At 37.4% G+C, this 17,445-nt stretch overlaps 1 protein-coding gene across 3 annotated transcripts in view; it reads right to left on the bottom strand.

Moving 5' to 3' along the window:
- The window catches only part of RC3H1 (ring finger and CCCH-type domains 1), an 87,236-nt gene that overhangs the window by 19,373 nt on the left and 50,418 nt on the right, over positions 1–17,445 (bottom strand). For all 3 annotated transcript variants that reach the window (XM_086693712.1, XM_086693715.1, XM_086693714.1), the window contains exons 8-13: positions 12,923–13,041; positions 10,825–10,937; positions 7,223–7,504; positions 6,477–6,691; positions 4,302–4,672; positions 3,298–3,465 (exon numbers count right to left, since the gene is read on the bottom strand). In XM_086693712.1, coding sequence (XP_086549838.1) covers positions 3,298–3,465; positions 4,302–4,672; positions 6,477–6,691; positions 7,223–7,504; positions 10,825–10,937; positions 12,923–13,041 — 1,268 coding nt within the window. The remainder of the gene's footprint in view (positions 1–3,297; positions 3,466–4,301; positions 4,673–6,476; positions 6,692–7,222; positions 7,505–10,824; positions 10,938–12,922; positions 13,042–17,445) is intronic.

The raw sequence follows: 17,445 nt of genomic DNA, 5'->3' as shown, positions 1-17,445 counted from the left end.
AGGCTAAGTAATTTACAAAAGATCTCATGGAGTGACACAGCTTAACTTCAAAGATAAATTATCTTTGATTCCAAAATTAGCTTACTTTTTGCAGTGTCATATTGCTGATAAAATAGTATGGCCTAACTAGGTTCTAGGAGGACTCTAAAATACAATGTTTGAAAAAATGTAATGTTGGGGCACCTGGCTGGCTCAGTGGTTGACCATCCGAATTTTTTTTTTTGGTTTACTTATTTTTGAGAGAGAGAGAGAGAGAGAGAGAGAGAGCGAGGAAGGGGCAGACAGAGAGGGAGACACAAAATCCAAAGCAGGTTCCAGGTTCTCAGGTGTCAGAACAGAGCCTGACGTGTGGCTTGAACCCACCAACTGTGCAACATCATGACCTGAGCCGAAGTTGGACACTGACCCGCTGAGCCACCCAGGCGCCCCATGTCCGACTCTTGATTTTGGCTCATGGAGCCTGCTTAAGATTCTTTCTCTCTCCCTCTGCCCCTCTCCCCCACTCATGCTCTCTCTCTGTAATGTTTATATTTACAAATGAAGTTACATTATTAATAGAAGATGTTATGATTTTACTAATTAACCTACTTTATTATGGAAAATTCATCTAAAGTGTTTAGATAGAAAAGCTGGGTAACTAAACAACTGTTATTTAGTAGACCACGTTCACAGACCCAAAAGATTACTGCTTACTATATGCAATGTGATGCACTTCACTTTTCAGTTTTCATTGTTATTATTCATAATCTGTCAGACAGTAAACCTGTTTAGAATCATAATTCTATACATAAAGGATGTAAGACATTTTCCTTACATAGTATCAACTGCAACCCTGCTGAGAAAACCTATTTGACTTAAAAAAAAACAAAACAACACTTACACACACTGTTGAGGCAGTGCATACAATCAATCAATAAACCAAAATAAATGAGATCAACAAAGCAAAAGCTGGCTTTTTGGGAAAAAAAAAGAAAGAAAGAAAAAAAAATTTGATAAATCCCTAGGAAGACTGACCAAGAAAAAAAATTACTACCGATATTGTAAGTGGAAAATGAACACCACCAAAGACCATGTAGATATTAAAAAGATCATAAGACAACATTCATTCATGATTAACAATCACCAGTGTCCTACAGAAACACAAAGATAATCCGCAAGATTATGCTTTGGAGCCCTGTAGTACATTAACCAGTTTATTCTAGCAACTTTCAGGGTTTTTTTCCTGCCTTTCACATTACTGTATTAACCTGTCTTTCTTTTTCTCTTGATCAATTTCACCATCCTATTTTCCTCATTACTGAGTTAAATAAATCCTTGATGCATCTTACTTATTAAAAGTCTAACAACAAGGGGGCGCCTGGGTGGCGTAGTCGGTTAAGCGTCCGACTTCAGCCAGGTCACGATCTCGCGGTCCGTGAGTTCGAGCCCCGCGTCGGGCTCTGGGCTGATGGCTCAGAGCCTGGAGCCTGTTTCTGATTCTGTGTCTCCCTCTCTCTCTGCCCCTCCCCCGTTCATGCTCTGTCTCTCTCTGTCCCCAAAAAATAAATAAACGTTAAAAAAAAAAATTAAAAAAAAAAAAAAAAAAAAAAAAAAAGTCTAACAACAAGAATAGAGAGGAATTTCATTAATTTGATAAAGATTATCTACCAAAAAACCTACAGTAAACATAATAATGGTAAATTATTAAAAGCTCTATTTACTCAACGACTAGAAATAAGACTACTTGTTGTCAATCCTTTTATTCAACCAACATTATAGTGGAAGATCTAGCTAGCACAAGGTTAAGAAAAAGAAGAGACCTAAGAATTGAGAGGGAGAAAGTCAAATGGTCATTATTCACAGAGGATTTGATTGTGTGTATGGAAAATCCAAGAGTCCACTAATATATGCTAGAATCAACATGGAAACTCGGCAACACTGCTGAATACAAGGGTCAATACAGAAAAATCTATTAAATTTCTCTGTATTAGTAACAAAATGAAATTTCAAGAAGAATTCCATTAATTAAAAAAAATCTCAGTTATCGGGGTGCCTGGGTGGCTCAGTTGGTTAAGTGTCTGACTTCGGCTCAGGTCATGATCTCACAGCTTGTGAGTTCAAGCCCCGCGTCGGGCACTGTGCGGACAGCTCAGAGCCTGGAGCCTGCTTCGGATTCTGTTGTCTCCCTCTCTCTTTGCCCCTCCCCTGCTCACATTCTGTCTCTCTCTCTCAAAAAATAAGCATTAAAAAAATATATACATCAGTTATCTAGGAATAAGTTTAATTAAAGATGTGCAAGACACTGAAAACTATGATTTATGACATTTCTGAAAGAGATTAAAGATCCAAGTAAGTGGTGGATATATAATGTTCTTGCAGACTCAATATTCGAAAGATGTCACTTCTCCCTAAACCAATCTAAAACAACAATGTCCAATGGAAATAAAATGAGACCCCCATACATTAACGTAAAAATTTTCTAGCAGTCGCACGAAAAAAAAAGAAACAGGTGAAATTACTTTTGCTAATATATTCTATTTAATCGAATACATCCAAAGTATTATCATTTTAATATGGAATTAAGAAATATATTAATGAAATGTTTTACTCCTGGGGCATACTAAGTCTTGGGCCCAGTGTATATTTTACGTTTACAGTACAACTGAATCTGGACTAGCTATATTATTTTAAGTACTCATTAGTAACATGTGGCTAGTGTTTACCATACTGGACAGCACAGATCCAGAGATTCGATGTAATCCTAATAAAAACTGCAGCAGATACTTTTGTGAACATCAACATGCTGATTCTAAAATGTGTTTGGAAATTGCAAGGACTAAGAACAGCAAAGGTAATATTGAAGAATAACAAAACTGGAAATACATCACCACATATTAAGACATATTATAAAACTATACTAATACAATGTGGTATGACTACAAAGACAGAGGAAATAGATCAATGAAAGAGAAGAGAGTCCAGAATCTTTTACAGTTACCCGACTATGACAAAGGTGACCTGATTATGATAATGATGACTGCAGAGCACTAGGGAAAAGATGGCCTTTCATTAAATGGTGCTAGGTAAAGGACACATCCTACAGGGGAAAAATGGATCTTCACCCCTAACACAGTAACAAGAATCAATTCTAGATGGATTACAGATGTAATTGTAAAATAAAATAATAAACCTTTTAGAAGAAAACACAGGAAAATATCTTCATCATCTTGGAAACAGCCAAGATTACTTAAACAAGACATACAGCAAACCAATGATGGAGGAAAAATTGATAAATGGGACTAAAAATAATGTGCTTACCTCCTCTTGATGAAAGGCAGGAGGCAATGTTGGTGAAGGTGCAAAAGGAGGTGGAGAGATAACCTTCCTTTCCTCTAGCTGGGCCATTATTTCCTTTCGTCTGCGATGTAGCTCATCTAGACTAGGATGGGGCTGAGGAGGAGGAGGAAGCCGGCTATAAGGAGGCTCCTGAAAATGCAAAGTTTAGTAAAAACTGAGAATTTCAGAACACATTAATTCATTTAGCACATATTTTAAATAGAGAGCAACTTGTATATTCATCTCAATATGTGAAAATCCTGAGACTTACTGCAACAAAGCAAAACAAAATAAGTAACCCACCCAAAAAAACTCTTGAGGATTTCCCAAAGAGCTAAATTTAAGTTTCTTTTTCTTAGCCAGAGACCATAATTTCTAAATAAAGTTGGCCCTTGAACAATACATGCTTGAATGGCAAAGGTCCACTCATAAAAATTTGTTTCCATAAATACAGTTCTGTAAATACATTTTCTCTTGCGATTTTGATAACATTTTTTCTCTAGCTTACCTTATTGTAAGAATACAGCATATAATACATATAACACACAAAATGTGTTAACCAACTATTTATGTTATTGGTAAAGGCTTCTGGTCAATAGTAGGCTATTAGCAGTTAAGTCTTCAGGGAGTCAAAAGTTATTACATGGGTTTTTGATTGCATGAGGCAGGGTTCTGCCCCTTAACGCCTGCATGGTTCAAGGGTCAAATGTAGATATAGAAATGTTAAATAAACTATCTAAACTTCAGAGACTAAGAAGAGTTAGTGGGAGTGGGGTGGGGTTTTTTATCCCTTTTAATGGTTTAAAAAAAAACCAAACAAACCCCAAAATCCTACCCAAATTGTGAAAAGATGTAAAAAAGGAAGGGGGGGGGGGAAGCTTCTTACAAAAAAGAATTGATCAAAGGGTTATTACCATGGCTAAAAGGTATATCACTGCAACAACAATCAAATTAAATCTATATAGCAAGAAAAAAGCCCAGCATACTCTGATGTACGAAGGTCTGATCTGAGTTGGATGGGGAGCCACTGGATAGTAACCCTCCATCTGTTGGTATCTTTCTCTGGATTCTGGCACATAGGATGGCACTGCTGCAGGTGGAATCTCAATGGGAATAGGACTTTCTCGGAAAATCTCCTCTCTTGTGTACGACTGAGCAGGGTACACTCGGCGGCCATCATAGTGTGGCGGGTACATAGGTGGGTACTGTTGTGGCTGTGTGCCATACTGAGAGTTTACTACACGATCCTGGAGATAGGGTGGATAGTGATCCAAGTAGGGAGGACCAGGTTCAGGAGCAGATGGTGGCGGTCTGACAAAGCGGGACATACACTGTGGTGGTGGAGTGTAGTACATACCTGTACAATGCAGAGGAGGAACCAAAAGCAACAATAAGCCAATCTATCTTTTCATATTTTCCCTTTTGAAATATCTCAACACTAAAGAATTCAAAATCCATTTCTTTAGGTTTTCCCTTCTGCTTATGTCATCAGGCTAACTTTATGAAAAATAAGCAGAAATTAACCTTAATCCTTAAAAGTCACCAAAAAACCTAATCTATTTATAAACTACAATAGCAGACTGGCTCTCTCAATCGACCATCTTTCTGGTGTGCCTAAACGCGATGCAAACATTGGAAACCAAAAGACTACCTTCCCTTGAGACTTGGGTTCCACAAATCACTCACACGAATTCTGAATGTGAAACTGAGTTAACTAGAAAGCAACATGGCACACAAACTGTGTGCAGACATAGTAGCTATTGCATAGCTCTAGAATTCTTGAGACAAAAGTTGTGGCAGTAGCTTCCTAATTTTCAGACTTTTGTCTCAAGTGATGTGATCCTGGCGCACAGGTAGGACCCCAAAATTCTATTTCTACTGCTTCCTCATTGTAATTGGGCTTTTTTAGTAGCTACTTCTGAGAGTCATTCCTGGAGGCCTAGCTTAAGCCTACTTCTCCAATACTTTCCACTGATTTTAATGCCATGCATTAAACCTCTTTCTGCTTAATGCAGCAAGAATGATTTCTGTTATCTGCCAGTGGACCCTGACTGATACAATGTATTTAAGTACTCAAAAGTACTTGAGTTTTTCCTGTGATGGATGGCCCAAAGGAAGATACAAAAACCTTTCATCATATTTTTATGTGTACTGACAATGTCATACCAATTTAAAGCTATTCTTTTGAAAGTAGAGAAGGCATTTCTGATTCAAAGTTAAGATAGCCTTGGGGAAAAAAGGAGAACGTCTTTGATCTATCCCAGTTTAAAAAATAATAGCACTATACTGTCTCTGACAGAGATCCAACACTTTAGTTTAAAAAGCAGTGTTCATGTTTTTTCATAGCAATTGTGTATGTGAAGCCTCTTGGTCATCTCCTCTATTATCCATACCTGGTATTATCATTAAAACTGGCTAATTTTTCAAATTTGCCTATTTCCTTAAATCCCTTCTTCTTTCTGAACGCACTAATCTAGGTCTCAATACTCAAAACCTGGTTTAACAACAGTCTCCTTACTACTCCTTGACTCTAGACTGTCATCTTTGCAATCCATTTGTAAATTTATCTTTCTATTCCCATACCTCTAGTTAGAGCATTCTTCCATAAAGTCTTTTTGATTCCTTAATTCTCAGTGATCTCCCTTGAGTCTTGCAGTTCATCTCTCCCACATTAACTACCACAATGGAACGCTGAATTTTAAACACACACATACCCACATATATATACAACATATGTACGCTCACACTATCGTTTATTAATATTGATTCTACACTATCAACTCTCTATACCATGTATGCTGCATTATTCTCATAAATGTTACAGGGCCCCCAAAAGTATTATGTGATAACTGAAAAACATAGTGTGTGTACCCACCATAATATTCTTTCCATGGTCTACTTGGGCGACTTGTTATTTCCACAAATATATGCACATATTTGATATACAACTAGCTTTCAGTGATTTGGGCAGTTGGTTTATTTATAAAGCTTTGCTAACTCACTTATTTTATACTATTTAGTTGATCATAAAGTCTCAACTTTTTCTACAGTATTAAATAAGTGCATTTATTTACCTCGAGGCTTCTGTAAATATGATCACTCTTTCTTGGAATTGTTCTAACTCCTAAGAAAAGTGAGCAACATAAATAAAAGATCATTACCCTGCTGATAAGGTGCTGGTTCAAATGGTGGGGCAGCTCCTCGAGGATCCTGATAATAAACATCTGCCTGTTGCGCTGGATATAACTGAGAACCCCGTGGGACCATCTGAAGGGGTTTGGTGACAGGCATAGGAGGCAAGTCTGTTGGCCCCCTTGGAGGTACAGGATGTGGATTCACAGGTAAGGCAGACATACTCTTAGGGACAGATTCCAGCCTAAAAGAATAAAATTCCAAAGGTCAACTTTAAGGTCTCAAAAATACTTCTAATATACACATATTGTAAATGTAAAAAAAAAAAAAAAAAAAAAGACTCAATTTGGGAAACTTTTTCTTTTTTTATTTATTTTGAGTGGGGGCGGGGGGCGGGGTGGGGACACAAATGCATGGGTGAGCAGGAGGGGCACAGAGAGAATCCCAAGCATGCTCCATGCTGTGAGTGCCTGAACCCACAAACCGAGAGATCATGACCTGAACCAAAATCAAGAGTCAGATGCCCAACCAACTGAGCCACCCAGGCACCCCGGAAAACTGTTTTTTCCTAATAGTCATTTCTTTTACAAAATTTGTAAACTTTGATCTTATGTCACTTATGCTAATTATTTCTTAAAACGAACTGGCATAGAAAATAAAATATAGCCAAAAATGAGTTGTTTTTTTTTTTAAACCAAAACACTGATTATCTTTCTTCCCTCTACTTTGTTTATAAAGGAGAAATTTTAAATAAAAATTAGGAAAAATAACGTACAAGTCAGGAGGGGATCCAGGGGCACTACTGCTCAGATGATCTATCTTTCCTGGTTTCAGACTAGAATCGTAGGTGGGGTCTGTCCCTCGTGGAATCAGCTGTGTTACCGTATTCCCTGCTGATACAATTCCATTTGGCAGAGCGGGGGTTTTTCTGTTAGGCAGATCCACTGCACCTTCATCTGGAAGGACAGCTGCTGAGGGCAGGCCCACCTCATTAAGTTGACCCAAAGAGGCACTCAGGGGTCTTCTGGGAACCAGGCGTTTGTTCATTTTACGAAACCTATATAAAAAGCAAAAGCATACACCAAAACCCAAAATTATAAAAGCGAAACCAAGCACTAAAATGTATTTAAGAAACAGATACAAAAGGAAAAGATGCCAAGAACATTACTTTCTGGAAATTCTCTTGAAACACTGGCTGTAGCTATCAACCTGAAAACTTGTATGTGTGTATACCCTATAAAATGTCAGGCAACACACGAAGTATAAAATTCCTTATAAGTATTTGTAACATTACTAATCATATTAATATTTGTATTATAACTTACTTTATTGTAAGTTCTATTTCTCAAACATATTTAGAGGGAGTAAGGAAAATCTTTAGAAGACAGTTTCTGAAATATTTTGCTTTAGCTTCCCCACGAATGCCTTGGGATACAGTGACTCTATACTATAACAATAAAACATAAAGCCTGTGTACAGAGAAAATTTTGCCATTTATTCCAGTAATTTTTTTTTTTTTTTTAATTTTAGAGAGAGAGCATGATGGGGGCAGAGGGAAAGAGTGAGAAAGAGAGAGTCTCAAGTAGGCTCCACGTTCAGCACAGAGTCCAACGCAGGGCTCGATCCCACAACCCTGGGGGGATAATGACCTGAGCCAAAACCAAGAGTCGGATGCTCAATACACTGAACCACACAGGCTCTCCTCCATTAAAATTTGTATATAATCAAGAATAGTAATTTGTATCAGATACGATTCAGAGATGCTGATGCTATGTATGCCTACACAAAATTGAAATTATTCTAAAAGTGGATTAGTGAAAACATAATGCCTAAATATAAACAGATACTGCAGTATAAAAGGCATGTAGATTGTAAATCTAACCACAGGAAAAATATTAAGCCAAGCCATCAGCCTCTACTACCCTTGTTCCTCAACAATGAAAGCAAATGTATTTACTCTTGCTAGAGCACTTTAAAAAATAATCTCAAAGACAAACTCCCATAAGAATAATGCTATTTTTCCAAATGTTTCCCATATTGGACAAATTTTATAGGGGTGGGGAGGAGACACTACTCCTCAGACATAACCACCGTTAGCAGTTTGGTACATAATCCTGCAGATTTTCCACTCCACACACTGCCTTAATATGTATATAAGATTGTTATTAACAGAAATAGGGTCGTAACTTCTTCCTTTCACATTCTGGATATTCCCTTACGTTGGTACATTTTAGGCTATTCCTATTTTTTGCTAAAAAAAAAATGCAGTAACAGGTGCTTCTGTACATGTACTTGCACCCTTGTGTAACTAACTAGAAGCAGAACAGCTAAGTCTACTTACTCTATGCACATTAGAAACTGTTATAATGTTCCAAAACTATTATAACTCCTACTGATAATATTTTAAAAAATGTCCTTTTTCATTATCTTATCACACACTGGGTAGTATTACAGTCTCTATGAATTTGATAGTTCAAAATATAATTTTGTCTTAATTTGTATTTAACAATCAATGAAGTTGAACATACTTTTACATGTTCATTACTATTTCTTCTGTGAAGTGCTTATATGTTCATGAGCCATATATTTACTGGTTCTTCTCTTTCTTACAGATTTGTAGCAACTCATTTTGTGTTAGGGGTACGTCCTCTGTATGTCATTTCCCTAGCAATCTTTTTTTTTGAATTCTGGTGTTTGGGCCTTATCTTAACTTTTCTGTAATCAAATTTATCAGTCTTCTCCTTTATGGATGCTGGGTTGTCATTCTTGAAAAAATCCTTTCCTATTGTAAGATTAGGTTAACAAAAACAGCAAAGATCCCTAAGTAGTGTATCATTTCCTTCTTAAAGATTTAGATCTCTGATACGTTTATAATTCGGTTTGGTATAAAGGTAAGAATTGAGTTCTAATGATTTTTCAAATGGACAGCAGTTGTTTCAATGTCATCTTCCTTGTTACTGATGTGAAATTCCATCTTCAGCACAAATGCTCAGTTCCTATTGTGTCTGGCATTCTTTCTAGATTTTCCATTGTACTTCATTGATCTAGCTATTCCTATGCTAATACCAGTCTTTATATGCACTTCAGCTCATAATACACTTTAAAAGTTGATAGTCTAGTCCAGTCTGTTGAAAACTTCTTTTTTTCAGAATTTCTCTGGCCGTTTGCACATATTTACTTTTCCCAATGAATGATTTTGTTAGATCCTAACAATCATCATGTTAAGGTTTTGATTGAGATTTCACTGAATTTACTGAGAAAATAAAACCTGTATAATGGGAATTTTTATCCAAGAACACAGTATCCTTCTTTATTTATTCAATTCTTCTCTTTTTTAATTTAATTTTATTTTTTGAAAGATTTTTTTTAGGGGCGCCTCGGTGGCTCAAGCAGTTAAGCATCTGACTTTGGCTCAGGTCATGATCTCACGGTTTGTGGGTTTGGGTTCTGTGCTGACAGTTTAGAGCCTGAAGCCTGCTTCTGATTCTGTCTCTCTCTCTGACCCCCGACCCCATGTTTATTTTTGAGAGAAAGAGAGAGAGAGAGAGCGCGTGCATGCACATGTGCACACACAAGCAGGGGAAGGGCAGATAGAGAATCCCAAGGAGGCTCCATGCTGTCAGCACAGAGACCGATGCAAGGCTTGAATTCACAATCTGAGAGACAATGACCTCGGCTTAAATCAAGAGTTGGAGGCTTAACCAAGTGAGCCACCTAGGTGCCCCTATTCAATTCTTATTTGCCTAGGTAGCTTACTAATTCAATTCACACAGGTCCTCAATATTTCTTGTTAATTTTTTATTTGGTATTTGTTGTTGTTGTTGGTGGTGGTGGTGGTGGTAATGCCAATGGGAGCTTTAATTTCCATTCTGGTTATGTTTCCCATTTTAGTTTATATGAGTACAATTCATTTTCTTTTCTTTCTACTATGTGCTGGGAAATTTAACATCAGTGGAATTATTTGATCTTTGAAATTTAAGAGAATCTGGGAAGTTAAGCCTGGCAATAAAGTAATTTCTTGAATTGAGCAAAGGGCAAGTTTTTCCACTGGAAATACATTATTCAATTATTTAAAATCAGTAAGTTAGAATGGATGAAAATTCTTAAGAGTTTTAATTTTGGGGAGAAAGTGCAAATGACTCACTTCTATATTTAGTTTCCTATTTGTGGGCACGATGTAATGAAAGCTGAAGAAACTGCTTCAGTTTTCTTAAGTTTTACAATACTGTATTACTTTCTAAATATTTCCCATTCATTAAAGAGCATGCAACTACTCTTTTTCTGTTTCTCAACAGTGGCAAATTATTCTACTTAGTAACTCTACCTTATTTTATAACAAGTTATTAGAAAGTTGAATTTGATAACCTTTACACTTACTTCTCCAGTTCCTCCTGTGAGTGTGCAAATGTACAGCTGGCCCCACGCGGGCATCCTCCCCTCTGCTTCATATCTCGACACATGTATGTTTTATATTTGCTGTGCTGTGGAGGCTGAGACCAAAATTAAAACATTAGACGCTGACTTCAGACTAACTCACACAATTATCTAGACTGTGCAGAGCAAAAAGTCACTTAGAAAGTCATTCTGTCTAAAGTCTAGGAGTCCAAAAATAATTAATTAAAAGAACGGAGTCCTGATTTTTTCATATGTTGGCCTAACGTCTCTAACATGTAACATCACATAAATCCTGGATTAAATGTCATAAGGGCTTTATGACTTTCTTTCCAGGTTCTATAATGGACAAACCACTGGAGTTTAGGACCTGCAAATGTCTACTGTATGTCCTAATATTTGTTTTGGACAATATTTAGTATAGCTATACTTCCAATTATGTTTTCCTATGAGACAACACAAATCTATAGTAGGCTCCATAACTGAACAATACTCTGCAAACAATTCTTGATATGCAGAAGAACATATCAAGGACTTACAATATTTCTAAAAGTACAAATGAAACTTATTATTTGCAACTCCCATACAAGACAAGGAGGATGGACTTGGGGAGTTAATGAGGTATCAAACATAATACTAAGTTAAATGAAATTTGATGCATTTTATCACTTTTTGCAGAACTTAGATTAATCTTATTATTTTTGTTACATTCTTTATGATGTCTAATGGAACAGAGATTTAAAAATAAGTTTTTAATCTTTATTTCTTATCATAAAATAAAGTCTGGTCTATGCTTAGACTATTTAAGAATTGTACCCATATTATTCTACTCAGAATACTTTTTAAAAACGACTTTTAAGCAATCTCTATACCCAACAAGGGGCTTGAACTCACAACCCCAAGATCAAGAGTGCTCTACCAACTGAACCTGTCAGGCATCCCGCCCCCCACCCCCCGGCAACTCAGCAGGATATGTTTAATATTTCTTGCCTCTCAAAGAAAAAAGAAATATTGAAGAAGCTACTGTGTGTGTGTTTTTTAATTTAAATATTTATTTCAGGGGCGGGGAGCACAGAAAGAGAGAGGAAGAGAATCTCAAGCAGGTTCCGTGTTGTTCAGCTCAGAGCCTGACGTGGGGCTTGAATTCACGAACCTAATCATGATGTGAACCGAAATCAAGAGTCAGACGCTTATCTGACTGAGGCACCTAGGCACCCCGGAGAAGCTATTGTTAATATTTACCTGAACCATATAAATATAAAATTTTAATTTCACAAGCTTACGAATGCAAAATAGAAGATCTAATAACTCTAACATGAATCCTGAGGGCAAGATAAAATTATTGGGAATAAAATTAAAAACCAACCATAACATAAGCTCTTACATTTTACTGCCATACACTTCATTTAAAAGTATTTGAAGACGGGCGCCTGGGTGGCGCAGTCGGTTAAGCGTCCAGCTTCAGCCAGGTCACGATCTCGCGGTCCGTGAGTTCGAGCCCCGCGTCAGACTCTGGGCTGATGGCTCAGAGCCTGGAGCCTGTTTCTGATTCTGTGTCTCCCTCTCTCTCTGCCCCTCCCCCGTTCATGCTCTGTCTCTCTCTGTCCCAAAAATAAATAAACGTTGAAAAAAAAAAAAAAAGTATTTGAAGAAAATTTGGCCCACTGGCACAACAGACATTATATGTATAAAAAATGTTAAAATACTGCTATGGAAAAAGTATTTACAAATGTGTGAACAGTACTGGACAGATACAGCATTAAAAAGTGATATATATTGTCTAACTGAAATAGAATAGGAACCAAAGAGAATCATTTACTTAAATACATACCTTTACACACAATCAAATGCTGCTATATATTCAATGTGAAACATGACTCCAATACAACATTAGATAAACAGGATTATTTAATTTCAATGTTGCCACGTAAGATTACTAGACTAATCCATTAAATTGGCTGCTCACCATACTAATTTACAGTTCTACAGTCATAGTCTCAAAATATTCATGTCATCTTGTCGGCTTTGTATCTGTCACAACATCCACAGTGCCTTACTTCTAAGTTTCAAACATTCCCCTTACCTGCTGTTGGTCTGTTCCCTTTTTGCTATGGTTTTGGATATAGTCTACCAGACCATGGACCACTGTACGCACAGCCACCAGCCCATTTTCTAGCTGTTCCCAAGTGGGAGGAGGAGCATCTACATAACAAATTAAAAAAATCTTTCAGTGATGCATGCTATTGACGTTCCCACTATGGAACTAATTAAAAGAGTTAGTATCAGAACTTCAGTGAAATCAAGTTAGGCTTCATGTAGCTTTTCAGGTAATAACTTATTTGCCTAAACATCATTTTAAGGAATGGACTGTAAACTAAAATAACTACAGGGACAGGGAAGCTAACATAAAGAAATTAAGTACACCAGACAATAAATGGCGACTGCCATTAGACCCTTAGTGTTGGAAATGACAACAGAAGAGTGACAGGGGCTGTGCTGAACTGGAGTATGTCCCACATCTATGGTTGTGGTTACCTGTCAACTTTAGTGGATTGCTATGATGTGATGATGCAAAGCTAGCACTGCCAGATACACACTGTTCCCTAAGCAAAACTGAAATTTGAGATTTTCATGTAAAATTACCAAGTTTGTAGGTATCAGAATCTAAAAAATTCAGAATATTATGCAGATCCATACTGTGCGGTCCAAACAAAACTTAATAGTGGACTAACCAATCTGTAATGTCCATTTTGAAATTCTGCATAAATCAAGTATTGGTAAACAAAATGTTTACGAAGTTTAATAGAAGAGTTACTATATAAAGCAACTCTACTACCTATCTTCTTCATTTAGTAAGTATCTGTCCAGTGCCAGCACTGTGATTTTATAAAGGAAAAGTTAACCACAAATATGTTCTCTAACAGAAAATATAAAAAGAAGGGAGAAGACAAATAGATAACTTCCTGTTGGAGACATTCTGAAAGACTTCTAGGTGATGGCAAGTGAATGAGGCTTTGAAGGACACGTGGAGTTTCACTTGGAAACAAAATGAAGATGTAGAGAAAGTGAAGAGAAAAGTCATACAAAAGGTATTTTTCAGAATACCTACTAATAAGTCGTAGGTATTGTTCTAGTTGCTGGGGAAGCAGTAGTGATCAAAACAAAAATCCATTATATTGAAAGAGAGGAGACAGACAATAAGATAACCAAAATACAAACTATTTACATAACGATGACTTGGATAAATGGAGCAAAGAGGGGGAGTGGGACGGGTATGTGTAAAACTTTAGACTGGGTGGCCTGAGAAGGTCTCCTTAAGAAGGTCACATTTGATTAAAGACCTGAAAGAAGGGCATGAGTATGTCTTGTGGATATATCAGGAGAAAAATGTTCTACGGAAAGGTAAGAATAAGTGAGAAGGCTTTGATGTGGTAGGATGCCTGGCATGTTCTGTAGAGGTGAAACTGGAAAGGAATGAATCAGGTGGAAAAGAATAGGAGACAAGGTTAGAAAGAAGTAAAGAACCCCAGATCATGTGGGGCCTGGTAGGTCACGGGCAAGAGTTTCACTTTTAGTGAATGATGGAAACCATCAGAGAACTTTTGAGCAGAGGGTTAAGAGAATCACTCTGGCTTCTATGCTAAAAACAGACAGACAACAGGAAGCTATTCCATAATCTCTGAAGAGAGATGAGTGGTAATAGTGAAGGTGATAAGCAGATGGATTTTGAAGGGAGGGCCTACAGAATGTGCTGTTGGATCACATGTACATATGAGAGAAAAAAAAGTTATGGAGATCTCTAAGGTGTTTGCACGGAGAAAATGAAATGGAAGGTTGGAGCTGCCACTAAAAGGAATGGGAGTGGGGTAGGAGCAGTGCTTAGAGCTCACTTTTGAACAGGTTAAGTCTGAAATTCATACTAGACATTCAAGTAGACCTTCTGGATATTGAGCGAGAAGGTGGATATACAAAAGAATTCAGGAAGGAGGTTTGGGCTGGATATAATACATGTTTCTCAGATACGTTTTTTGTTGTCGTTGTTCATTTATTTATTTTGAGAGAAAGAGGGAGAGAGAGGCAGAGGGAAAGAGAAAATCCCAAGCAGGCTCTGCTCTGTCAACGCAGAACCCGATGTGGTGGCACCCAATCTCCCGAATCGTGAGATCACAACCTGAGCCCAAATTAAGAGTTGGAAGCTTAACCTACTGAGCCACCTGGGTGCTCCTGTTTCACAGATTCAAAATCAAGTGCTACATACACCATTATTTTATGTGTCACCAAAACAGAAAAATATATTGTTAATTAGATTATCATGTCATTATTTATACAGATGCATCCCAATTTCAGAAATGCTAAGATCTGAAAAAAATGTGGGCTTCAGAACTGATGAAATATAGTAAATTTGTGAGTTGTATAAATACTATTTAAAGCTATGAGACTCGAGATTATCTAGGGAATGGGTATAAACAGAAAAGAGATACATGGATTAAACTATGGGAGCAATCCAAAAATTAGAGGCTATGAAGATGAGAAATCAGCTCAGAAAGGAGGCTCAGGAGGGTCCAGTAAAATGAGAAGGAAACCGTGGTGGCTTAGAAGCCGAGTGAAGAAAGTGTTAAAGAGGATCATACAGTGAACAACAACATTAGATGCTGCTAACAGGTCAAATAAAATGAGAACCAAGAAGTGATGTTTCAACTAAGTACATGGAAGTCACTTGTGACCTTGACAAAGCAGTTTTGGTTGAATAGTGGAGATAAATGCCTGATTGGAGTGAGTCCAACAGCAGGCAAAAAAAAAAAAAAAAGGAGGGGGGGGACGGGGAGCTGTGTTTGTTGACAGAAATACTCTAGCAGAGAAGGAAACTTGGTGATATAAAAAAGAGGATACTGGAGTGACATACTTGTCAAAACGGTATTAGAACATGAGATGAGAGAGGGGCCTTAGCTTAGAGGCACAATTTATCCACTGTCACACAAGAAGAGCAGAAAACACTGTCAGGAATGCAGATAGACAGGCTGGTGGTGGGTGGGGCAGTGAACATGAGGAAGTGCTCTTTTGATTGCTCAGAATAAGAAAGTAGTGAAAAAAGAAAAATGACTGAGTTCTAGGAATATATCTGACCTGGTTTGATTAAGCAATTTTGGTAGTAAATCCTATTAAGGTACGTTGATAAAAACCGGAGGGCCCTGAAGGCCACTGTCAAGAGTTCCAAACCTTATTCAATAAAGCAATGGGGTGCCACTGAAAGTTTATGAGCAAAGAAATAAGATCAGAGATGTGATTTATTTTGCAGCAGTAAGTGGACTGGATTGGAAGAATTAAAAGAACAGAGGAAAATGGAAGTCATTTGGTCTTGGGGAAAATAATGCAGCCCTCACCCAGGCAGTATTAACAGGCATGGGATAGAGGGAGATTGTGAAAAAAGATAGATCCTATTGTCTGAAATGGTATGTAGAGCAAGTGAAAGGCAAAGATATGAACTAGGACAAAAGACTCAGGTTTTAAGTGTAAATACCTCAGACAGTGAGGTCATTTAACAGAGAAAACACAGGAAGAGCTGGTATCAAGTGAAGAAGAATTTGTGTTGAAGAACAAAGAGGAGATGATGGAGAATCTCAGAAAGCATTTGTAAAGTAAGTCTGGAGTGATGAAGAGATAACAGCGTTAGAGATATTTGGGAATCTGTTCTCTGCAGAGAGTAACAAATGACCATCACCAATAGAATGCAGAGAAAACAAAATTCTAAGAATACAACTGGCCTACTCCTCAGTGGGCAGGAGAGGAAAGAGTGGTCAAAGTAAGCATATCTCTATAATAAGGGATCAGGAGTTTTTTTGTTGTGTTTTGAGGGAGAGAAAGCATGTATACAGGGAGAGAGAGAATCCCAAGCAGGCTCCATGCTGTCCAGAGCAGAGCCTGACATGGGGCTCGATCTCATGAACCGAGAGATCATGACCTGAGCTGAAATCAAGAGTTGGATGCTTAACCGACTGAGCCACCCAGGCGCTCCAGGAAAGTTCTATATTAAGAAATTAGTTAACAACATCATCAAACGCTAAAGAGAAACCAAGTAATTTGAGGACTGAGAAGAAGCCTTTGGAATAAGAAATGGGATAAATTGCTAGTGAATGGTAAGAGTTTTAGCCAAGCAGCATGAATAAAACACAGGGACAGCAATAGGACATAAGGATTTTAAAATACCTTAGATGTGAAAAATGAAGGTTGAGTGATTTTCAGGTCAAGGGGAAGGAGTAGGAAAAGGGCTGATAAAGTAAAAATATGCAAGAGAGGATACTTGATGAATGAGACACCATTATCACAGAGAAGGAAAAATCTGGGACCAAGAAAATGCAACTAAGGACATATGAAAAATATGAAATATATATAGAATTGCATTTCTATATGTATGTGTGTATGTATGGACGTATGGGTGAACTCAAGCTCACACATACATAGTGAGACAAAATGAGAGAACTTGAGTTTTGTCAAAGCAGATGAGAATGGTAAATACAGCATAATTTTGTGATGCAAAAAAGAGAAAACAAAAAGGATCCCAGAGTGAATTACTTTCCTGGTCAAGTGAGCAGTACGGCAAAAAGTATT

Source organism: Puma concolor, chromosome E4 (genome assembly GCF_028749965.1).
Source record: "Puma concolor isolate L17-30 chromosome E4, mPumCon1.1.hap2, whole genome shotgun sequence".
Taxonomy (NCBI): Eukaryota; Metazoa; Chordata; class Mammalia; order Carnivora; family Felidae; genus Puma; species Puma concolor.
This window is presented reverse-complemented; position numbering and strand designations above follow the sequence as displayed.